We start from the raw sequence: 25,117 nt of genomic DNA on the forward strand, positions 1-25,117 counted from the left end.
ATATTTGTATTTATCTGTTATCTCTAGCGTGACCTCCTGTATCCTAAGCTCACTACCTTTGTTGTCATTGTAAATCATGACTGCTGATTTTTCCTTACTGAATCTAAAATCTAACCTATCTCCCTCATTACCACAGATGTCCATCAATCTCTGCAAATCTTCCTTGTTGTTGGCCATTAGCACTATATCATCTGCGTACATTAATGCTGGTAGTGCCTGATCAATAAGTTTTCCTTGTTTGACTAAAGAGAGGTTGAAGCCCAGCCCACTTCCTTCTAATTTTGCCTCTAATCCTTGTAGGTACATCATGAATAATAAGGGTGACAGGGGGCACCCCTGCCTAAGCCCCCGTTTTACCTCTGCAGGCTTGGATACCGACTGGACTTGCTCTACGCCATCTACCGACGCCGACAAGAGTTCTCGCAAGTGTGCCCCGTCCTCGGACTCCAGTGACCATGCTTCCATCTTTCCTATTTCTTCTATCCCCTCAGTACAGTGCACTAGAATCTGTACCCTCAGTTTGTTGTCGCTCGCTCTGGCTTACCACCTCACGTCTCTTCCTCTCTTCTTCTTTTTCCTCTTTTCTACACCTTTACTCCTACCTCTTTTATCCCTTCTCACCCCCATCCCTTGTGAGCTACTGTTGAGGTGTCGCCACAGAACAGGTGTCGCTCACTGCAGCAGAAAGTTACGGGGCTCACTTTTCTCTTCCCTTCTCTCTTAAGAATCACTTCTCTCTTTGATAACACAAAGTTGGTCAATGCATGACCTCAGAGCATGGTAATAAACGCCTTTGAGATTTGGTTTTATAATACAAAGAAAACCACACTTGACCTTAATTTATCATATATCATTTACGTAAATATTTCAATAATTTGTTCTTGTGTATTTAGTTAACGCGTAATTTAGTACTTAACTTTTTGTAATCCTTTAAAGAATCAGTGGAAGCTTTGGTCTGAAACTTTCAGTGGCGATTCATCGTCACCGAGACCGCTGCTTGCTTCCCTTCATTACCTTCCTCCGTGCCTTCATTACATAGCCTCCAAATAGCCTCCTATATTTTTCTTGCCTGCTGAATGAACGCAGAACGCCCGTTATTTATAGCGGCGCTACCTACGTAGGAATAAAGGTCTTTGTACTTAGCCTTCAAGACGAGCAACTTTGGCGTTTGCTAACTTTAAAGGCTATGCCATGTTTTTAAAGGGTTGCCTGCTGAACGAGCGCAAATTGCCCGTCGTTTATGTCAGCGCAACTTCCGTAGAGTTAATTTTAATTATTTTTACGTCGTTTTAAAAATTTTTTACGTTATTTTTGTTGCATATAGGCTGCAAAAACGTAAAAACTATTTTGAAGACAACCTTACTTAAGTAGCGCCACCACCGCAGTTCCGACGACGGCCGCTTTCCAAGTGATCGCCGATAATCCGGCAGGCAAAGGAAATCTTGGAGGCTGTGGGAGTACTGCAGGTTGTGGACGAACGGCGAAGTTTCGAGGTAGCTGGGTTAGGTTTTCGGTCGTTGTTCCAGCCAGGCTGTCGGTCACCTTGCGGTACTCGCATTTCTTTTGTTCAAGCTTGTTGGTTACTGATCTTCGCTCCACCATGGCAGACGACGAAAGTGTGAGGCAATTTTGCATCTGCATTGCAGCTTGTGCGATCAGAGCATTATTTTATGAAGTGCAAAATCTTTAAAACCTCTACACCACGTGAAGATTGCTTTGAATGCAGGTTTGGTGAGGACGTGAGTGTTGATACGAATTATATAGAATTATTCTGGCCGATCCTCTTCTATTGTAGTGGTGAAACAGTCCTGCATGTTGAAAAATATTCGTCGTGGTTAGGCTTAGCAGAAGCCTGGCCGCTAGCTTGGCAAGTGCAAACCATTGAAGATTGAGTTTAAATGTTACCTGATACCGTGTAGAGGTAGTCTAGAACATGTGGCGGTGCTACTGCGCGTATGTCTTGACATGAGACTGCTACGTTTCTTGCAGCACATTATTTCAGCGATGGTTATAGCAATATGTCAGCGTTGAAGCCTACGCGTTTGTAGCACGCGCTAGCAGGTAGGCCGCCGGAGAAAGACGAACTGCTTTGCTTCTCTTCTGCGGTATTTGTCGTCTTCTAACATGTGCAAACTCACAAAGTTGGGATGGGCATTGTTTTTGCATATTGCCGTGTGCCATCATACATGTCATACTTCGTTGCGTCACATTGGCATCGTTCTTGACGTTGAACCATATGACATGTTGCCTGACTTGGTTGTCATGTGGCGGAACCGTAAAATGACCCATTGCAAGCATGCACACGTCGAAAATAAAGGCCACCTATTGCCCTTGCTGATATTAGAATTTGGTTCATGTGTGACCCGGTATTCTGATCAAGTCAACCATGTAAGAACAAATAAATTTCATTTATTTGGTAATGATAGTAAAGGTCACTGCACTATCATTACCATGCCACTGATATTGATGAGTGGTTTAGTCTGAAATTCTAGAAATTGAAATTGGTCTTTGATGAGAGGATGATGAAAGATACGTCGAAGACTTGTGGATGATAAAAGTTGTGTAAAAGACATGCAGAAGTGATCAAATAAGAATTGCCATGAGTAGTGGAACCATTGAATATTAAGTGTTTTGATGTTGCCTTTAACTGTTGTAATATAAAATCATTCAGAACTAAGTGTAACTCTCAAGAGCTCCAATCATTTAATGGTTTTGATAATGGACAATCATGACGTTATACAGACTCGGGAACCGATATCCATGCTTTCCTGCTCTACAGATTTGCCTGGGAGACTTACGAATTTGGAGCAATCCTCATGATTGTACGGAAATGACCACAAATTCCCTAAGAACAGAGCTAGCACCACCGTGGAAAGAAAATCGTTTCAACAGAGGGCATCAATTCTAATTTTTTTTTAACGTGTTGCACATTTAAGTCCCTTTGCCCTAGTGCATTGGTGTTGTTTAAAAACTGATTTACTTAGGTAAGGGGCTACAAATTGTCGGGGCTCGTAGATTCTGTTCCTTAATTATGCACATCTGCATATGCCATATAACTACGAGCACCAGTATTACTGCTATCATCAAAAATGTTGCTATCACATTTTTAATGACATTGTTATGGCCCTGACAAGCAGCAAATACTTAAAACTGTTTTTTAGTGTCGAATTTTCCCATCCTCCATTTTAAGAGTCTCGCAAATTTTGAAGTCCCCAATTTGGCAGGTATGATTATATATATGCACAATTGACTTTTTCTATGAAGAGGTTACGTAATCTGAGCATTCGGTAAGAGGCTCAAAATACTCGATAAATGGACTGGACAGCAAGTTTTCATAACTGACGGCACACCCATGAACAAAAGTATACGTACTAGTGCTGTCTATTCGCCCCACCGCGGGGGTCTAGTGGCTAAGGCACTCGGCTGCTGACTCACAGGTCACGGGATCGAATCCCGGCTGCGATGGCTGCATTTCAGATTGAGGCGGAAATGTTGTAAGCCCATGTGCTCAGATTTGGGTGCACGTTGAAGAACCCCAGGTGGTCGAAATTTCCAGAGCCCTCCACTACGGCGTCTCTCATAATCATATGATGGTTTTAGGACGTTAAACCCCACATATCAATCTATTAATATTGTCTAGTCACTTTTGCCATCTGCTTCATCTAAGGGTGAGCTGTCTGCGGTAGAGGGCATTCCTCTGACGAATTCCGTCAGAGTGATGCTCTCGCCAGCTATTCTGTCGGAATAACGCTCTCAACAGCCAACGGCTTGGCATGGGGTGGCACAGACTGCGATTTCGGCATGTGCTCCCGTGGTCCGTATATGAGTGCTGGTGCACATTAGAACATTGTGCGAGTTCCCAATATACTCACTGCGAAGTTGTGCCATGAACCAATTATGCATTGACTACAGAGAACTTTTAGTGGTGTCTCTTGTGTAAGGCAATACCATACATAAGTAATAAAACCTTGTATTAATATTTAATGACTGTATGGGGGTGTTTTTGAACTGACATATCAAATATTGCTTTGCATCTTCAACTTGCACAGATTGCCACTTTGTCTTAAAAATGGGGGTGCATCGAGCTTCTTGTACAGAGCGTCTTCACACCGTGGTTACCACAGAAAGACTGGTTTTTCGATATAAACTGAACGCTAGCGTACAGCATTGCCAGGCATTGCTCAAGATGGTGCACATTGTTGTCTTATTGACACACTGTTGCAGGTGGGATTACGACTGATTTATGTGATCAATAACTAAAACTTATTACAGCAAACATATCTGAATGTAAACATAATCACGATGACAATAAATATAAATTGACTATAAATAATAATGTAATCTATTATAAATCTGAAAAACAATTCCATGTAATTAAATTTAAACTGGAGTACCTGAATTCAGTGTGCTTTGTGATTTTGGCCTGTGAAAACTCCTGAATTGAAATATAATTGTATTGATTTGGTTAATTGGCTGTGTGGGACTCTCTTTGAGATGCTGAATTTTCTGTAATGCTGCCACATTGTGGTAGCAGCATAGTGGACTATGTGTAGCATAAGTAGCGACATAGCAGACCATGTGATCTAGAGAAAATGCCATAACATTGGACATTTTGCTCTCTTGCGATCACATTCTGGTATATGTGAAGAAACAAAATGACATGGGGTTCATAAAGAACAGTTAAGGTACATTTGAAGTTTTTGAGGTTGCCACTATTGTTTGTATGCTTTTGCAGTAAAGAACTTTTAATTAATAAAATGAAAACATTATGTTAATACTTTTTTTATATGACCAATTAGTTGCATAGCAGGCACCAGAAAATGTTTGTGAACCAATTTGATGATTCTGCAGATTTTTGACCCATCATTGAAAAAGAAGAAAAAGAAAAAGAAGACCCCGTTTGACCCAAGTGCATTGGAAGATGGCAGTGCAGCAGATGTCGCCCAAGCAGAAAATGGCATTGAAAAGGAAGATGCTGAAAAAGAGAACCGTGAAGATAAGGATGACGGTGAGTTTGAGATGGTCTACCGTGTGTGCAGCAGTTTACAGAGATCACATCTTCGTAGGCAAATGCTTCGTGCTGAAACCACATTTTAAAGGCACATTTGAAATGATACTCTCTCGTACTTATTGATGGCAGAATTGTAAAAAAAAAAAAACGCATTGAAACCATGATCTAAACTTATGCCCTAATATGCTTAGTTTTCATTGACGTCATTGTTCCACCAGCTGGTTCAGATGCTGTGTGAACTCGAACTCCAAATCATGGAGATAGGAGTGGTGACATCAGATGAGTGATGGTGGCTCCTTGCTCTTCTTTGTGTTCACCCACGGCATGGCTGGCAAACAGAAGAAAAAAAAAAGTGTGGAGAGCATGAAGCTCTCTTATGAGACCAAAAGTTAAGGTAGCTGCCATGTTGAGGTACCTAGTGCAGAGAACCTGTCTGTAACGCCACCTGAAAAAACTGTAAACAGCACGGCACACAAGCCGAGCCTAAGAAGCAGTATGTGTTAATGAGATAACAAAGCCAGGCATTGACATTGAATGAAGTACATTAATTGAAGTTTATGGCTATGTGTGCTTTTTGGATGATTTTAATCCATAAAATGGGAAAGACATTGAATTAAACAAACCATGAAGAGAGAGGCGAAAATGCTGTAGGTCCGTGTGCTAAGATTCGGGTGCACATTAAAAAACACCAAATGGTCGAAATTTCTGGAGCTCCCCACTCGTCTCTCATTACTATATGGTGGTTTGGGGATGTTAAACCCCTCATATTAATCCAAAGTGTGGTATATGGGCTAATTTGTGCTGATTATAGTAATTTTTAAATTTCAGAACCTAACTTATTGTTCCAGTTTTAACATGTGTCCTACTACTATACATATTTTGCTACTATTCATAGTTGCTTCCTTTCACTTCGAACCAGAAGAGTGACATTCACACATGCATAGATCTAGTTTTCAAAAGTATGCTGGTGGTTAGGGTCATTAAAAATAGCCAGTTTTCTTAATAATAGGATGTATATACTATTTGAATTGTCTGATTCAAAATAATTCGACCAACTCACTATTTTTCCATCTGTAAAGAGGGGTAATTGCTTAAAGCAAGTGTCCACAGATTAGTTCTTGGAGTATTGCTTCTTGATCCTTGATTTTCCAACTTTGCTGCTGTTGGCTTTACTGTGTTTATATAAAGAACATTCAAATTGTATATGTGTTATGAAATGCTTGAGCTCAGGGCAAGCTATTTTAAAATGCATGCTGCCCCTCTATTATGTAATTGGTCTGTGAAATTTCGTGAATTGAAGCACTACAAGCTGGAAGGTATGTGTGGTGTATGCCAGCATTGGTGAGCAATTAGTGTGTGCAGTGCCTTTTGAGAAGATTTCTCTTGGAAAAAGAAACTGGCAGGCATGATCGCACATTTTTTTTTTCATCACCTGTTGTACGGCAAAAGCTTGGCCTTAAGATCTACTTCCACAGCTCTATAGCTCAAGGAAACTGGTTCAGTAGGCACTTTTCAGCGTGGGTGAAATGTAAAAATGGCCATGTACTTGGGTTTGGTTCACATTGAAGAACCCCAGTGGTGAAAAATAGTCCGGAGTCCCTTATTACGGCATGGCTCAGTATCATATGTTTTTGGCATTTAAGGCTCCAGTATTAGTCGTTTTCATTGTTTAACATATTCATTGCTTGTGCATTCATTGTTAGCATTATTGAGGGTAGGTTTTCTGGCATTTCTGAAACTGATTGTGCCTTAATTTATTCATTGCTTATGGAATTAATAATAGCATTATGGAGGGTAGCTTTTTCGGCAAATCTGAAACTGATTGTGCCTTAATTTGCATGATTGTGCAGATCCCAGCCTTGACTTGGATGACTTTTCCGGACTGAAGAAGAAAAAGAAGAAAAAGAAGCCATTCAGCCTAGAAGATATGGATGCTGCTCTTCCCGTAGGGTTCTTTTATGCATATTGTGCACTTCCGTTTTTTTTTTTTTTTTTTGTACAGGCTGTATCAAACTTACGAGAGCACATTACTAAGTTTCGCAAGTTTTCATGATTGCTGAAATGTCCAAACTGGACATTTGGTAGGTAATTTTTTCTTGCCCCTCTAGAAATGGCATGCAAAATGCCATGTGATAAATAAGCACACATGTCTACTTCTTTGTTTGGTTTACGGAAAGTTTTCTGCTGTCATGTTTTGTGAACCGTGTAAAAAATTATCGTATCACATGCATTGGAAACTCGGAATTATTTTGAAAACCAATGTTGATGGAGCTGCGTTTTGGCTTTATTATAGCAACTGCTGCAATGTTATGCAAAAGATCAAAGTTTTGAATTTTTGTTCCCATGCTCCTTGAATGCATTGGCCACATAAAGGAAAATATCGATAGCAGACAGACAGAAAACATTATTCATGAGGGGCGATAAGGAAAGCTCGCCCCGCTGCGGTGGTCTAGTGGCCAAGGTACTCGGCTGCTGACCCGCAGGTCGCGGGTTCGTATCTTGGCTGTGGCGGCTGCATTTCCGATCGAGGCGGAAATGTAGGCCCGTGTGCTCAGATTTTGGTGCACGTTAAAGAACCCCAGGTGGTCGAAATTTCCGGAGCCCTCCACTACGGCATCTCTCATAATCATATGGTGGTTTTGGGATGTTAAACCCCACATATCAATCAATCAATCGATTTGGAAAGCTCTATTAGGTAGGGGGAGAGGAGAGCCACTAGGCAAAAAATAAACTTAAGGTGACTATGGTGAGCTTTGTGATGTGTGTGGGCCTTCAATTGGCTCTTATGGCAGCTTGTGCATTGACATTAGTGGCGGAATACTAGCTTTGGCTATAAAAACATCATTGACTTGCCACTAATCAACGGTCCTTGTGCAAACTTACTCACTTTGTAATACATAAACAGTGCATCAGCCCTGGTTTAAAAAGTTTGAAACTGTAGTTGTGTACTTATTGCAAAGAACAACCCTTATCTGACTAAACGTGATAGAAAGCAGTCAGTGACTGCAGTGGGCTGAAGAAGTTAAGCATGCCCTGCAATGGAGAACCATTTCTGGTTTTTGGTGGCAGCAAAGAAAATGGTGCGGTAGCACTGGTTTCTGTTGTCTATGCTCCTTTTCCAGATAACTGTGCATCCAATGTCACTGATTGCCAAATTACGTGGAGTATTTTCTAATTCATGCCTACCAGCACATTGCGTGCAACTCTACAGCCTTTAGCTTCATAAAGCAAGGTCAAATCATCTGTCCTGAAAGTTAGAAAGGCTGCTACAATTATGCATTTTTACTGTTCCAAAAAGTGCTCTAATTAGCAAATGTCTGCTCCACTACTTGTGGAAGGATAAAGCTCTAAGAGTTCAATTATGCTGCCTTTCACAATCAATTACTATAAAATACTGTTTGCAGGAAGGAGTGACAAGACATTTAACTCTTTTTAAATGGCACTGATTGAAATCGCCATTGGCAATTAAATCATACATTTAAATGGGTAAATGTTTGCAGGAAGCAGAACCAAAAGAAGAATCATTAGTCGTAGCTGACGAAGACAGGGATGAGGAACGGGATGGTGCCTTTGATGACGATTTGGACTTCAATCTTCCCAAGAAGAAAAAGAAGAAGAAGAAGATCACATTTGATGCTGTAGACACAGAAAGTGGCGCGGCTGGAGATGATGAAAATGACGACACAACATTTGGTTAGTAACCTTGCTTGTTGGTACTCTAGGTACCTTCTCTTACACATTTGGCCTCTCTTTGATTCTTTTGTTTGCACACCTATTCAAATCGATCACTGGTCATCGATGCTTTCGATCGTTGGTATTGGCATGTTGAATTTCTTTCTTGTACCACAAGCACTTTCTAGTAGTTAGTCAAGCCACTCAACTTTTAAAATCTATTTAAACTTGATTGTTGATTTTGGCATGTTGAGTTTATTTCTCGTGCACCCAGCACTTTCTAGTGGTTAGTCCGGTCACTCAACTTACATAATCAATCTGAAGTTGCCCGTTTAGACAACATAGCGATTTTTGACACACCTTTGTGCGAACCAATGTGCGTGTTGGGAAAATGCACTTGGCCGGCGAACTTGACAAAAGTGCGTGCCCCTCGTCATAATGCTACAGTAACATTGAAGTTCTGTAATGAAAAGAATTTTGAAACACAAACATCCAATTGAAGCGTCAGATTCGCAATTTTACAGTGTGGAGCAGTAATAATTGCCAGGAATTTATGCCATCTATTCAATAGGGAACTGTTGCTAGGAGTCCGGGAAAATTTATTCTATTATAAAGAATATTTCCGAAGGTCCGCCACATGTTTGAAGTGCTGAGCTGGCCTTCGCAGCCAATTTCCAAGCAGCTTTGCTTTTGCTTGTATCGTTTATCGGACACAGGGTTTCGTTTAGTGTCACTACAGTCGAACCCGCTACAATTCGTTGAAGCAAAAATTTCGTTAAAGTGAAATAGAAAAAAAGCTGATCTGTGCTAGCAAACCAAAGGAACGTTTATTCTGAATATTCAAAAAAATCCGCTGCTTCATATTCTTTCTCAGCAGCGTCACGACGTCATTCTCACTCATGTATAGCGAGGCCATGGTGAAAAGCACGCTGAAACACTCCTAAAACCGCCTTCGTGAACGAACCAAACAGTTGCATTAACACGTTAACACCAGCAGCTGTCTGCCGTCAAAAGTATTCGACAACGCCGAGATGAAGGCAGGGTATCGTGGTGCGGCGACTTTTGCATTATTTTATGCCGTTCTTATCATCCATCACTCGCGGCTAGCTGATATTGTCGATAATGCGGACGAACAGCCGCTCTGATTAGTTACCACACTGGCCAAGCGCGAACATAATGATAAGCATCAGAATCGGAAAAGGCGTCGTTCCTCAGTTGCACCCAGCAGCTGCGTGAAGGAAACCATGAACTGAAGCTTCGAATCGTCTGCGGCTCAAAATAAGCCAGTGGCAAAAGCAGGGCAGTCTTATTGCCATCGCTATCGAGCAATGGTGGCGCCCATGCTTGTTGACATGGGGGAAGGAAAGGTAGGAGAGGCCCCGACGTCACTCGTTGTGAAGCTGTGATGAAGCCGAAAGTCGGCCATATTGACTGGGCAAATTCTCCTCTCTTGTTTACATCCGAACGAGATGAGTGAACGAATACTGTACGATTTTTAAAATTTGAACTATGCTGTTGTCTGTCAGAATCATGTGCATTGAAGCATGTGAAAACACCTAATGTAACATGAACTCGTGAGCATTAGCACTAGTTAATTTAAGCAACGTGGACCAGCCTTCTGTCAGCATTGCACCAAACCTGAATCAACCCAGTTGTGTGAAAATCGTTTGACCAGATAAGCGACAGCCAGAGGTTACTACTAATTCTTAATTTCATAAAAACTTTTGACGTTAAAAGAAATCTCTGTACACATTCACATTATAACAAAGTTCTCCTTGATGAACAATCTTTTTTTCTTTAGAGCATAAATGAATCTAACCGAGACAATATGTAAATGTGCCCCCCCCCCCCCCCCCTATTTTTGTGCTTTTTAGCAGAAGACATGGACACCAAGTCAAGCACGACCAGCAGTTCCAATACGTGGTCAGGCAGTGATAGAGATTACACATATGATGAGGTGAGTTTTCAGGGGTTACTTGCTTTTCAGTTTTTATTTTGGTTCCCTTTTGCTCTTGCCAGGTATTCATTCAGTGCCTAAATATCAGCTGGTTATGTTGTCTAACACCGGAAACGCTGTAATGTGTGATCCCTACCCCTCATGACTGGCGTGAATTCACGCATAAATGCATGTGGTCCTGTTTGTGCTATTTATATATTTTTACTATTGGACCCTTATGGATACCCTTCCTGCATAATGGTGGATAGTTCACTGAGCAGATAAAGTGGCAAGGTTTGCAACATGCTTGATAGAACATCATTTATGACTGTGTGTTTACGTGTGTACTCTTGCCTGCTTTGTCACCATTCTCTGTCACGTGATAAATTGCTGGCCAATGCTTTTAATGATGTGTAAAATACGTAGTGACCCTAATCTTTGATTTACATGTCTGATAGGGGCATTTGAATGTCAGCATTCACATGCCTTGGTGTATTTCTCGAGTTAAATTTGTGTTTGATCAGGCTATGGTTGAGATCTGCTCTGCCAAATGCAGCAGTGATCCAGGTTGCTCAAAATAAGTGTAGTCTTTCAGTGTGCTCATTCAGTCAATTTTTATTAATCATCCTAGCAGTAAGTTAATGCTCATATTAAGTAAGGTTATTTTCCGATATACATATTTATTAGAACTCTTAAAGGACCACTCATACAAATATTTGCGGATAAGAAAGCCTGTAGGATCGATTCCCATGAACATGCATATATAATCTGCGAAAAACAGTCTGTAAGGCTTGCAAGGTATTTTATATGAACTTTCAAGTTAGCCTGCTCAATAGAGCGCTTCATTCTGCACCTTGCAGCATTGAAACCCCCAAAGTGACTCAACAGTAACCCCCCTACTTCCTTCACATCACCACATTGCAGCTGATACAACAAGCTATGATGGCGTCATACCCTTTTGCCTCATTTTGCGCCAGCAGGCTTGCTCAGCGGCCGCTCGTGAGACCGTGACTGCGGCGCATGCGTTGAAAGTTTTGTGTTTGGCGACACTGCTTTTGCTGCTTCCTGTTCAAAAGGACTTCTTGATGTGGATCGTGCAAAAGTGCATCACAAAAGTTGCATCTGGTGTGAACTTTTTGCGTGCTACAATAATGCGAAGTTGATAAAAAAAGAACTATACAGGACAACACAAGTGCGAACACGTATTCACGCTTGTGTTATCTTTGATTTTGTTTCGTTGTAGCGCACAGAAAGTTTACACTATGTATAACCAACTGGCCCTTCAACCCCTGGTGGCTTGTCATTTTTGGGGCTTTCTAAAACTGAAACCGAGATGATTTGGTTAAAAGGAGCCTGTAATTATCCACCCTGGGCTGCGGCAAACGATGTGCCATGACTAACAGGCCCCAGCGACACATTGCAGCAGAAAAACGCAAGGCCAAAATTTTTGGGTCATTACCCCTTTAAATTCAAGAACCACCAATTTTGAGCCTGTTATATTTTTTAGTATACTTTTTCTGAACATTCATAAAATCGGACATAAGTGCTCGACTAGAACTGCTTGGAAGAGAGAGAAGGTTGTTACTCCGTGCTCAGGCTACTAATAAACAATTTGCACGGGCCCCATTTTTTGAAAGGAATAAAGTAACATAGTGAGGGAAAAGGTGTGGACTCTTTTGACAAGTTTGGCATGCTTGTACATTGTTATGGTGTGTTGAGATCCTTGCACTTGGGCAAGGATCCCAACACAGTACTCCAAGAAGTGATGGTGTTTGTGTTTGATTGATCGAAGTGGATTGTGTCAGCTGCTTATTGATGGTTTTCTTGGAGCATTCTTGACGGCTCTGACTTGGAAATGCGAGTGCGCAATCTGGATGAGAGGAGTGGTCGGTGCAAAATATTAACGCATGGTTGTGTAGCATGGCAAATAACCAGGCTGCCTGTGCTTTGAACCAAATTCATTCTCTCTGCAGGGTCTCAGTCACACCAGGAAATAAACAATAAAACTAGCCTTCACTTTTAGTTCAAATAATTTTTAGGTTGGTGGGCCTTAAGGGCCACAAAGAAAGCTGAAGGTAGATGGTGACGTCGAGCTTTTCTTCATCAGCGACAATTGGCAGCATGGCGTTGAGCGTCGTCGGTTTCCTTTCATAGACCAACAGCTCTGTGACGCAAGACGATGTTCTTGATGAAGAATTTGGCTGCCTCGGTGGCATTGCCTTTGGGCAGAGCCCTTGTTTCGGCGTAGCGGGTGAGGTAGTCAGTAGCTACAACAATCCATTTGTTTCCGGAATTCGACGTCGGGAACGGCTAGGTGGCTCGATAGGCTGTAGAAGTCCGGCTGGCCTAGTTGACGGTGTATTTCGCCATTGACAGTCTCGACATGTCCTGACGTAACGAGTGACGTCGGCGGCAAGTTGTGGCCAGTAATACCTGTCCTGTATTCTCACGAGTGTATGCGAAACACCGAGGTGTCCAGCCGTCGGGTCGTCGTGTAGAGCATCCAAAACTTCTGAACGTAACGCTGAAAGTACTACGAGAAGGTAGTTGGCCCGATGCGGTGAAAAGTTTTTCTTGAGGAGGATGCCATTATGCAAGAAAAACGACGCCAGTCCGCCCTTGAATACCTTTGGAACACCGGCAGCCTTGCCCTCTAGGTATTCCACAAGGCCCTTGATGTCAGGGTCGGCACGCTGTCGTTCTGCGAAATCGACGCTTAAAGTTCCCTGGAAGCAGTCGCCGTCCTCGTTGTTCTGCGACGGTGAGTTGACGGGGGCGTGAGACAGGCAGTTGGTGTCAGAGTGCTTTCGCCCCGACTTGTAAACGACGGTAATGGTTAATTCCTGAAGTCACAGACTCCACTGTGCGAGACGACCTGAAGAGTCCTTCAAGTTGGCTAGCCAACAGAGGGCATGGTGGAAGGCCTGCCGTAGAGGTTACGGCGAAATTTGGAGAAAGCCGAAATGATGGCAAGACACTCCTTTTTTGTTGTGGAATAGTTGACTTAGACCTTAGATAGCGACCGGCTCGCGTAGCTGATGGCCCTTTCAAGTCCGTCAATCTTCCGCACCAGGATGGCTCAGAGCCCTACACTGCGTGTGTCGGTGTGGATTTCCATGTCGGCGTTTTCGGCGAAATGAAATGAGCAAGTGTTGGCGGTGCCTGCATGCGTTGTTTTAGTTCTTCAAATGCTTCCTCCTGCGGGGTTTCCCTCTTGGAGCTCGACGTCGGTCTTTGTCAGGTTAGTGAGTGGCTCGGCGATGTTGGAAAAATTTTTTACGAAATGCCTGTAATAGACGCAGAGGCCGAGAAATTGACGCACAGCTTTCTTGTCGGCAGGTGACGGAAATGCAGCGATGGTTGTTGTCTTCTGCGGGTCGGGGCGTACTCCGGACTTGCTCATAACGTGTCCCAGGAAGAAGAGTTGCTCGTATGCAAAGCGGCTCTTTTCTGGCTTCACAGTGAGTCCAGAGGTCTTTATTACTTGAAGTACAGCTTCAAGGCGCTGTAGATGGTTGTCAAAGCTTGAGGAAAACAGGACATCGTCCAAGTACACTAGGCATGTCTGCCACTTCAATCCAGTGAGCACGGTGTTCATAACACGCTGGAGCATCGCAGGCTTAAGACCAAAGGGCATGACCTTAAACTCGAACAGGCCGTCTGGTATTATGAACGCAGTCTTTTCTCGGTCTCTCTCATCTGCTTTGATCTGCCAATAGCCTGTCTTTCGGGGTCGGCGTGACGGAAGAGTTTGGTCATCTCTTCCGTAAAGAGCGCTACGTTTTCGTTTGGCAGCTGCATGCGGGTTTCGAGGAGGGCTTCAGCCTTCTCCTTGCGGACCACACTTGCAAAAGTGGCAAGGAACCTGGCTTGAAAAACGTTCCTCGTCAGGTTTCGCTCTTGATTCTTGAACCAGGTTCGAGCCGCGTCTTCTAAAGTGAAATAGACATGCCGAAGCTTGTCGTCCTCGGTCCAGGTGTTGAAGACGGCGACTCGGTCGAACATCTCAAGCCAGCTTTCCGGGTCTTCGAGCGGCGAACTGCGGAAAGTTGGCAGCTCCTTAGGTTGCAGGAGCAGTGCAGGTGGCACAGGCGCTGTCATTGTCGCTGTGGTCGCTGTCAACGTCTTGGCCTTCGTAGTTGTGTCAGGTAGAAGCCCGTACTCCAGTGCCAGGCCTTGCTGCTCGTGGTTGGCATCGGGGTCTTCTCGGTGACGTGGGCTGGCTTCACGGCTTGAAGGGGGCGTCCGGTACATGAAAGTAGCACCTCCACCAGATGTCACGGAGTCATGAGGTAGACGAATGAAGCAGACGGCATGTCTAATAATAAACTGTTTATTTGGGCGAACTTGTGCCCGGTAAATGGAAAGTCTTGCACTGATAGTGGCGAATGGAGCATCGGCAGTCGATCAACTGACAAGTGGCGAAGTGCATCGGCACTTATACACTTGCCATAGAATGTTCTAGCGTTATCTCTAGCGGGGACATAGGTTCCAAAATAATCTGAAATCTTCACGAAGTCGGCGTAATCTTAACAAAACGATCAACTACAGCCTCGAAGCTTTTCGAACATCGTAGGTGCGGTTTGCGCGGAATGTAGTGTAATGGGGCGATAATAAAACTTGAGGAAAGGAACGTGGCAACGTGAATCTAACACTTCTTTGATGTCATTTATCTTGTGCTGTTGAGGTTGTTCTTCTTTGAAGTGGTAGATTACTGTTGTGTTCAGGGACAGGTTCTTCTGTGGTGTCAAATAGTGTGTTTTTCAATGCCACTTATTTTTATATGCCAGCGAGATTTGGTTTCTTCTTCCGAGACATGAAATATTATTTGTTTCGAGCATGGTTGGTGCAGTCCACTCTAGAAAATAACCTTGTACTATTACATGCTTTTTGCCCTTGTAGCTTTTGCAGCGGGTTTTTAACATCATGAGGGAGAAGAACCCAGACATGGTGGCCGGTGAGAAGAAGAAATTGGTGATGCGGCCACCTCAGGTACTGAAGGTGGGCACCAAGAAGTCCTCCTTTGCAAATTTCCTGGAGATCTGCAAAATGTAAGTGTACCTGCTTTGTTTGAGGTGTAAAAAGTTCATCGCAGTAACTTCATAAGTTCGATTTTTCATAATGTTCTCATGGCAATGTTCTCTATATCCGTGTGCTGCTGAAGTTGAATTTCCGGAGCCCTCCACTACGGCGTCTCTCATAATCATATGGTGGTTTTGGGACGTTAAACCCCACATATCAATCAATCTGCTGAAGTTGAAAACTTTGAGAAATTAAGTACTGCTACTTATGCCGACAGTCGACAGTTTCTTCATTGTTTTTGTACAATTCATTTTTATGCATTTGTTTAAAAGATAAAATAACTTTTAGAAGGTAAATTTTAGTTTTTTTCTTAATTCACTGAGAACATCAAGTCCCGGTGCATGGAAGTGTTAAAGAACACCCACAACTGCTAGCTTATGCTTAAGGGGAGATGCAATTTATGAAAGATGTTTCGTGAATCTGTAGGCTAGGGCAATGAAATTTTTTGTGCCATACACTCCATGCACGGCGACTGGCGCGCCGCCCTGCTGCCGTCAGAGCAGACAGCTGTTGAGAACCCGAGCAGAACTAAACGCTCTGCCAATGCCCGTTAGCACGTAATTTATCAGAATCATGAACTGCTGTGTAGTCGATTCCACCAAAAGGTACACGTCATGTGCAGCGGAAACGGCGTTTCACAGTTTCTGGACTTGTTTCTGCTTTATTGGGTCGCGAAATAACGGTTGCGAGACGTCAAGGGTGATTGGTTGCCGCTCCCTCGCCGTCTGTCATTCTGCTGCTGCATGCTTGAATTGGTCTCAAACACCACCCCTGCAGGGGCAATAATTTGTGATGTTCCTGCTGCCGTAGAAAACAAAGCTATTCAGATCATGGCTAATAGAATCCTTTAATGGACCTTAATAATTATTAACTTGTTGTCTACCCTTTGCAGTTCTGGGGAATGCAATACAAGGTCAATCAATGCTTTGCCTGGTTAATAGAACCATCAGTTAAGGGGCGAACTGAGCTACATAGCATCCTAACTGAGTTGCCCAGCAGTACGTGCTTCTCAAGTGTGTTACACAGAATATTACCATAAACACAAGTAGCTGCCCAGCAGCACTACACGAACGTGGTAGAATCAAGCTAAGACTTTTATGGGCTGGTTGACCCTTATTGAACTGGTGCAAGCCGCCACGATGGATTTGCCATGAAAGTGGCGGTGCCTTGGTATATATTACGGTAGCGATGGCCGCAAGCGCGCAAATCGTGTAAAGAAGAGGACAATGACAATCGCGGGTGCGCTCAGGGCGTGCGGCAGCAGCAGGCAGTTGCAGCCAAGGCTTAGAGGAATAAACAAGGTTTCTGGCTTGGCTCGGCGTCTTTCCTGCGAGGTTCTGGGCCGAGCAGCCCCGAAACCCCTACATTTGGCGCTCAACGAGAAGAATCGTTGGGAAGACCCCCTGCGCCACGGCCATCAAAATACCTGGCAGTCTGCGACCTTGGCTCTGATGACGCAGCTCACCGTCCCACCTTTTCCAGCCAAGACTCAAGGAAATCTGTCCTTGCTTTATCGACGACCTTTTCGTGTACTTAACTGTCAGCGGTTTCTCGGAGACCGACGTACTTCAGCGGGTCTTCCCAGTTGCCCTGCGGTTCTGCAGAACGATGGTGGCGTCTTCAACCTTCCTTTCAGTCCTGGAACCAGTTATTCAAACTCCCTTTCAGTCCTGGAACCAGTTCTTCAACCTCTCTTTCAGTCCTGGAACCAGTTCGTTGCGGCATTTCGGGAAGACTTCCTGCTGGTCGCCTACGACTACTGTATCCGGTGTGAGCTTGACGCCTGAATGCAACATCTAGGAGAGGGTCTGCGCGATTATGTTCGGGCTATGCAGGAGCTCTACCATCGGGCGGACCCCACTGCTCCTGAGACCATTGAGGTTTCGCACGTTATGCGGTTATGCCATCCCCCTTTCCAGGTACACCTGTTGGGCCACTCCTTTCCGTCCCTCGAGGAGCTTGTTCTCTTTGCTCAGCAAATTGTCGAGCTGCCTACACCGACCGTATCTGTCGTTTTGGAAGGGGGAGGTGAGCTCCACGGAGGCACGGCAGAGGCCCATTGGTGTCGCCAGGATGCATGGGAGATCGTTGGCGTAAAGGTGCACGCCGTGCGGTCCGAGACGGAGCTGCCGATAGCGCTACTGGTGATGTTGACAATAGGAGGAAAAGTGTGACGTTGACAATAGGAGAAAAAGGAAGAAAGGAAAAGGACACCATGATGTGCGGCGTATTGATTTGGAGGCAGAAGACGAGCAGCACATGGTAGGCAACTATTGCGCAGAGAGAGACTGCTCTGCAGGCTGGTAGAAAGCCGGCTGCAGTGCGGATGGCGAAAATGAACATGTGGAGGCAGTCACATATTACAACAAGATAGGAGAGCAAGCTAGCACTCGTGATTTTGAGAGGGACAAGGCTGCCCTTGCAGCTGAAGTGTATCATCTCAAGCAGGTCACCTTGCAGCACGCTACCCACATCAGCCAGCCGGAGGGTCAGTTGGGACTCTTAAGGGGGGACGTGGCAAGTAAAACTAATTTTTTTATTAATGTACTGTTTGTGATGAAATTTGGTGTGTGTATGTGGATGATTGTGAGGATTCCAAATATGAAAACCGTTTTCAAATACCTCTTGTACTTTTTGAGTTACAAGCATAATTATACTAATTAATGCTCTTCGCACTTAAAGAGATAATTATTGCTAAATGAAATTATTTTTTCATATTATTATGTTCCCAAAGCATCAACTTGTGCAAAGAAGCTATTAGTTGATTTTTCTAGTTCTTGTAACCATAAATAAAATTTCCAAAACATGGATGTTGTTTTGCGCACACATCGCAGTAATTATAAAATGTGTTCTAAAAATTTTAAATGATGAGTAAGAAGAGAGATAAAGCTTTATTGCACTGCTAAAGGCCTCCTGAACCTAGTGCAAAAAACGGAACGACTCTATCAGTCTTTGTTAAAAAATGACAGATGTTCTAGCGAAGGCACATAGGCGAAAATCAAGAGTTGAGAAAACTGACTTTGAAAGTTCACTCTTGTTTGGAAGTTCACAACATGCCTAAAACACTCAGAATCCTCCTGGGCAGTAATCCTGAGATGCTGTGGCCTTGGCCTCTGTAGAGCGCAACCCAGTTTTACGCTTCTTTGTCGTGGAACAATGCGTCTTTTGAGCCCTCTTCACCCTTTTGGCATCCTTTTCGGCTGCTCGCCGCAAAGAGCAGTCTCCTGGATTGAAGCCCAGTTGAGCAGTGATCTCTTGCAGCGCACTCTTGCAGCCACCATTGAAACGGCAGACTGCATCTGCAACTGCACTTTCCACACTTCGAAGGGAGGCGAACTGGCTCTTGGACTGGAGTGACCAAATGAGGCTGTTCATACTCTCCACAGCGTTCTGGGTTTTTCCCTGCGCACACCTTTCAAGGAGCTCTTTGTTCGAGAGGCGCTTGTAGATTGGCAGCAGTGCCACTCGCACGTGAGGGGGCAGTTTATGTTTGTGAGGCGGCAGCGGCTCTCCCTTGGCCAATGCCTGATTGTGCGGGCACCAGGAGTCAGTCCCACTTGGGCACAGGTCGTGGTGTGGATCCTGGTCTGTGGATGTTACATGGTAATAAGTGGCCATGATGGCCCTCTCCATGCCAGGAACATCGTTGGGGTGGCTCTTAATGGCCCAGCCATAATAATTCGTCAACTTCTTTATAAGGCCCTGCGTCAGCCGGCCTTTGCCACCCATGCTCAGTCCTCGGCCTTTGGATTTGTGCTCATCAAGAAGGTTGCGCAAGGAAGTGCCCATTCTTTTTTTCACATGGTTCACACACTCCTGTTTCTTAATCAACATGTAGCCATACACCTTGTCTTGCGTGAGGGCAAGGTACGTACGGCTGTCACCGCCGCAGAGCACATTGATGTATCGAAGCTTGTACTTGGTAAACGATCTTTCAAACATGATCCTCGCTGCTTCTACTTCCATTTGGCCTGCATTAGCATCGGTGTTCTTTTGGCACTGTGGCTTGTGTTTCTCAAGCCACTCCTCATAGTTGTCGTCACCAGGCTTGGGACCAACAGCACAGCCTTGGCAGTAGTTGGACAGGACACAGTGGTCCAAGACCAAGCCTGTGTACAGCTCGATTACACAGCCCACGCCAATATGACTTCTGTGCCCCCTCGTCATCCACGTGCCGTCGTAAATGACGTCAATGTTGCCTGGCACTCCTCCTAGGTCCTTGTAAATGTCATGCACCTTCTGTGCACTTTCTGCTTCAATGCGGGTGGCAGCTGATGTGGTGGCAGGGTGGCTGTACTTCCTTTGCAGTCTCTGGTAGGACTTGTGGTGCAGTGCTCGATGCGAAATGTCCATCGCAGAAAAAATGTCATTTATGGCAGATTGTTTTCTGCCAACTGACTGCACAGCCCTCAAAGCACGCACGTTTACCTCAAAGGGGTTCGTTTTTTGTTGCCCGGAGCACCTCGGGGACGACCACGCACTGTTCACTATGCCACAATTGTCACAAAAAAGTTCCATCCTCGCCGCGAGTCCAAGGCAGTGCGTAGTCTCGAGGCGTATCGACCCTTCGTCGCACTTGTTGCACTTTACTGACGAAAGCAGACCGTTCAGCATCTTCTTATTTACAATGAAGAATGTGGAGTCCTTACCGCCGTCATTTTCGTCGCAGCCTTCGTTCAGAAGCTCGAGCTTCCGCTTTGAAGCGGATTTCGATGCTACGGCATCCAAAACATCCCGCCTTGTCTGCGCCCGCTGCGTGATTTCTTCACTGCTCGGAATCTGGGCCGAAACTCGCGATAGAATGTTCGACGCGCGCACGCCCGGAGTTGCAACGGCTGCCGACGCGGTGCCACCGCAATCGGGTTCGCGAGAGCGTCCATCACGGTCGACGGCATCCGGCGGTCTGACATACGACGATGTGGCACCTTCCACACTCTCGGCCTCACAACAATCAGCGAAGGGTCTGAGTAGAGGCTCCGTGACGCTTGAAGAGCATGCTCCGTCCGGAACTGCGACTGGGACGGCAGCCGCAGTCGTCTGCCCTTTGTTCCAAGCTTTCCGACGCTTGCCGTACTTGTGGACGCTCCGGAACTTTTTTTGCGACAACATAGCACCGCAGTATGAGCAAGCACTCAGAAGAGACCACCGATGTAAACAAAGCTTGGTAAAAAAAGCACGCGAACTATCACAAAAACAGCCAACTGGCAAAAAACGAAGCGCACGCCGGATGATTCTCGACTCGGCGGCCGCAGATGCGCTCGCGCTTCCAAGGTTGCCAAGGTGCGCGGCGCAGCTTTGACCAGTAAGAGGTCGCGCCTGCTACCACGTGACCCGCGCAGCCAATTGCCGTTCTTCGTTTTCGTTTTTTTACTTGCTCCTCGCGCTTTTATTTTCACTCGGCGAAATACGAGACCGCGACCATCGGGAAGCCGGCTTTCTCCTCTTTCCAAAGCTACCAAAATGGCGGCCCACGGTCAACAACTTGGCGCGTTTGTGCGGCGTGAACAACACCGTTTCAGGGGCTTTTTTTTCGCACTTTTCGGCGACTAGCCTCGGCAAAAACACTATTTGCGGGATTTGTAGCGCACGTTTCGCTGTAATATTTTAGAACAAGGAAGTTGAAGGTCTGAAGATTACGAAAAAAAATAAATCAGAAAATCGCATATTTTGACCAAAATCGGCACTTTACTTGCCGCGCCCCCCCTTAAGGGGGGGCGCGGCAAGTAAAGTTGGGTGGACGAGCTGCGCGGTGGACGAGCTGCGCGAGGATTTGGGTGGACGAGCTGCGCGGGTCACGTGGTAGCAGGCGCGACCTCTTACTGGTCAAAGCTGCGCCGCGCACCTTGGCAACCTTGGAAGCGCGAGCGCATCTGCGGCCGCCGTGTCGAGAATCATCCGGCGTGCGCTTCGTTTTTTGCCAGTTTGCTGTTTTTGTGATAGTTCGCGTGCTTTTTTTACCAAGCTTTGTTTACATCGGTGGTCTCTTCTGAGTGCTTGCTCATACTGCGGTGCTATGTTGCCGCAAAAAAAGTTCCGGAGCGTCCACAAGTACGGCAAGCGTCGGAAAGCTTGGAACAAAGGGCAGACGACTGCGGCTGCCGTCCCAGTCGCAGTTCCGGACGGAGCATGCTCTTCAAGCGTCACGGAGCCTCTACTCAGACCCTTCGCTGATTGTTGTGAGGCCGAGAGTGTGGAAGGTGCCACATCGTCGTATGTCAGACCGCCGGATGCCGTCGACCGTGATGGACGCTCTCGCGAACCCGATTGCGGTGGCACCGCGTCGGCAGCCGTTGCAACTCCGGGCGTGCGCGCGTCGAACATTCTATCGCGAGTTTCGGCCCAGATTCCGAGCAGTGAAGAAATCGCGCAGCGGGCGCAGACAAGGCGGGATGTTTTGGATGCCGTAGCATCGAAGTCCGCTTCAAAGCGGAAGCTCGAGCTTCTGAACGAAGGCTGCGACGAAAATGACGGCGGTAAGGACTCCACATTCTTCATTGTAAATAAGAAGATGCTGAACGGTCTGCTTTCGTCAGTAAAGTGCAACAAGTGCGACGAAGGGTCGATACGCCTCGAGACTACGCACTGCCTTGGACTCGCGGCGAGGATGGAACTTTTTTGTGGCAATTGTGGCAGAGTGAACAGTGCGTGGTCGTCCCCGAGGTGCTCCGGGCAACAAAAAACGAACCCCTTTGAGGTAAACGTGCGTGTTTTGAGGGCTGTGCAGTCAGTTGGCAGAAAACAATCTGCCATAAATGACATTTTTTCTGCGATGGACATTTCGCATCGAGCACTGCACCACAAGTCCTACCAGAGACTGCAAAGGAAGTACAGCCACCCTGCCACCACATCAGCTGCCACCCGCATTGAAGCAGAAAGTGCACAGAAGGTGCATGACATTTACAAGGACCTAGGAGGAGTGCCAGGCAACATTGACGTCATTTACGACGGCACGTGGATGACGAGGGGGCACAGAAGTCATATTGGCGTGGGCTGTGTAATCGAGCTGTACACAGGCTTGGTCTTGGACCACTGTGTCCTGTCCAACTACTGCCAAGGCTGTGCTGTTGGCCCCAAGCCTGGTGACGACAACTATGAGGAGTGGCTTGAGAAACACAAGCCACAGTGCCAAAAGAACACCGATGCTAATGCAGGCCAAATGGAAGTAGAAGCAGCTAGGATCATGTTTGAAAGATCGTTTACCAAGTACAAGCTTCGATACATCAATGTGCTCTGCGACGGTGACAGCCGTACGTACCTTGCCCTCACGCAAGACAAGGTGTATGGCTACATGGTGATTAAGAAACAGGAGTGTGTGAACCATGTGAAAAAAAGAATGGGCACTTCCTTGCGCAACCTTCTTGATGAGCACAAATCCAAAGGCCGAGGACTGAGCATGGGTGGCAAAGGCCGGCTGACGCAGGGCCTGATAAAGAAGTTGACGAATTATTATGGCTGGGCCATTAAGAGCCACCCCAACGATGTTCCTGGCATGGAGAGGGCCATCATGGCCACTTATTACCATGTAACATCCACAGACCAGGATCCACACCACAACCTGTGCCCAAGTGGGACTGACTCCTGGTGCCCGCACAATCAGGCATTGGCCAAGGGAGAGCCGCTGCCGCCTCACAAACATAAACTGCCCCCTCACGTGCGAGTGGCACTGCTGCCAATCTACAAGCGCCTCTCGAACAAAGAGCTCCTTGAAAGGTGTGCGCAGGGAAAAACCCAGAACGCTGTGGAGAGTATGAACAGCCTCATTTGGTCACTCCAGTCCAAGAGCCAGTTCGCCTCCCTTCGAAGTGTGGAAAGTGCAGTTGCAGATGCAGTCTGCCGTTTCAATGGTGGATGCAAGAGTGCGCTGCAAGAGATCACTGCTCAACTGGGCTTCAATCCAGGAGACTGCTCTTTGCGGCGAGCAGCCGAAAAGGATGCCAAAAGGGTAAAGAGGGCTCAAAAGGCGCATTGTTCCACGACAAAGAAGCGCAAAACTGGGTTGCGCTCTACAGAGGCCAAGGCCACAGCATCTCAGGATTACTGCCCAGGAGGATTCTGAGTGTTTTAGGCATGTTGTGAACTTCCAAACAAGAGTGAACTTTCAAAGTCAGTTTTCTCAACTCTTGATTTTCGCCTATGTGCCTTCGCTAGAACATCCGTCATTTTCTAACAAAGACTGATAGAGTCGTTCCGTTTTTTGCACTAGGCTCAGGAGGCCTTTAGCAGTGCAATAAAGCTTTATCTCTCTTCTTACTCATCATTTAAAATTTTTAGAACACATTTTATAATTACTGCGATGTGTGCGCAAAACAACATTCATGTTTTGGAAATTTTATTTATGGTTACAAGAACTAGAAAAATCAACTAATAGCTTCTTTGCACAAGTTGATGCTTTGGGAACATAATAATATGAAAAAATAATTTCATTTAGCAATAATTATCTCTTTAAGTGTGAAGAGCATTAATTAGTATAATTATGCTTGTAACTCAAAAAGTACAAGAGGTATTTGAAAACGGTTTTCATATTTGGAATCCTCACAATCATCCACATACACACACCAAATTGCATCACAAACAGTACATTAATAAAAAAATTAGTTTTACTTGCCACGTCCCCCCTTAACTCATAAACATGACACACTCAAGCACACGTACGACGTCTACAAATCCAGGGCAACCACCATCATTGATGGGAAGGACAACCGCATTTCTGAACTGGAGGACAAGGTCTGTACTCTATAGAACAAGTTGTCTGAGGACTCACAGCAGCGCAGGCGCATGAACAGGCTGAGGATTTCCAGAAGCACCTCAAGGATCTGCAGCCGCAGTGTGCCAAGTTTCAAGGGTACTTGCTGGAGATTAACTCTGAACTGCAAAACATACGGCGCAGCCACAGAGAAGAACGCCAACGGCAGCGTGGGCTCTAAGAGTCACAGCTGGACGAGCTACGAATGCAGGTAGCTGATCTCCGTGTGTTGATCTCGTCCAGGCCCAGCAGAACCACCACCGAGCCAGTCAAGCGCAGGCACTAACATTGGAACTTAGCAAGAAGGAAGCAAAGAGCAAGGACAAACAGGAGCGTATCCAAGGGCTCGAAGCTGGCCAAAAGGCTTTGTCGCCAAAGGTCTCGGATTTGAAGAAGCAGCTCAGTCTAGTTCTGCAGTTTGAGACCATCCTCAAGAACAGTCTCTAGAAGAGTGAAGTAGAAATAGAGACACTACAGGCAGAGCTTGCAGAGTTGAAAGAGACGCTTGTACTGGCTCAGATAGAAAACAAGCCCCGCCGCGGTGGTCTAGTGGCTAAGGTACTCGGCTGCTGACCCCCAGGGCGCGGGTTCGAATCCCGGCTGCGGCAGCTGCATTTCCAATGGAGGCGGAAATGTTGTAGGCCCGTGTGCTCAGATTTGGGTGCACGTTAAA

The 25,117-nt window shown here is 45.7% G+C and overlaps 1 protein-coding gene across 4 annotated transcripts in view; it reads left to right on the top strand.

Moving 5' to 3' along the window:
- Positions 1-1,410: 1,410 nt before the first annotated feature.
- eIF2beta (eukaryotic translation initiation factor 2 subunit beta) overlaps positions 1,411-25,117 on the top strand; it is a 90,207-nt gene continuing 66,500 nt past the window's right edge. The window contains exons 1-6 of one of the 4 annotated variants that reach the window (XM_037428085.2): positions 1,411-1,618; positions 4,852-5,008; positions 6,862-6,956; positions 8,512-8,704; positions 10,558-10,640; positions 15,522-15,670. In XM_037428085.2, coding sequence (XP_037283982.1) covers positions 1,601-1,618; positions 4,852-5,008; positions 6,862-6,956; positions 8,512-8,704; positions 10,558-10,640; positions 15,522-15,670 — 695 coding nt within the window. In that variant the 5' untranslated portion in view covers positions 1,411-1,600. Of the gene's footprint in view, positions 1,740-4,851; positions 5,009-6,861; positions 6,957-8,511; positions 8,705-10,557; positions 10,641-15,521; positions 15,671-25,117 lie in introns of all 4 variants that reach the window. The other 3 variants (XM_037428086.2, XM_037428082.2, XM_037428084.2) reach the window with 3 other exon arrangements.

This window comes from Rhipicephalus microplus, chromosome X (genome assembly GCF_043290135.1).
Source record: "Rhipicephalus microplus isolate Deutch F79 chromosome X, USDA_Rmic, whole genome shotgun sequence".
NCBI classification, from domain to species: domain Eukaryota; kingdom Metazoa; phylum Arthropoda; class Arachnida; order Ixodida; family Ixodidae; genus Rhipicephalus; species Rhipicephalus microplus.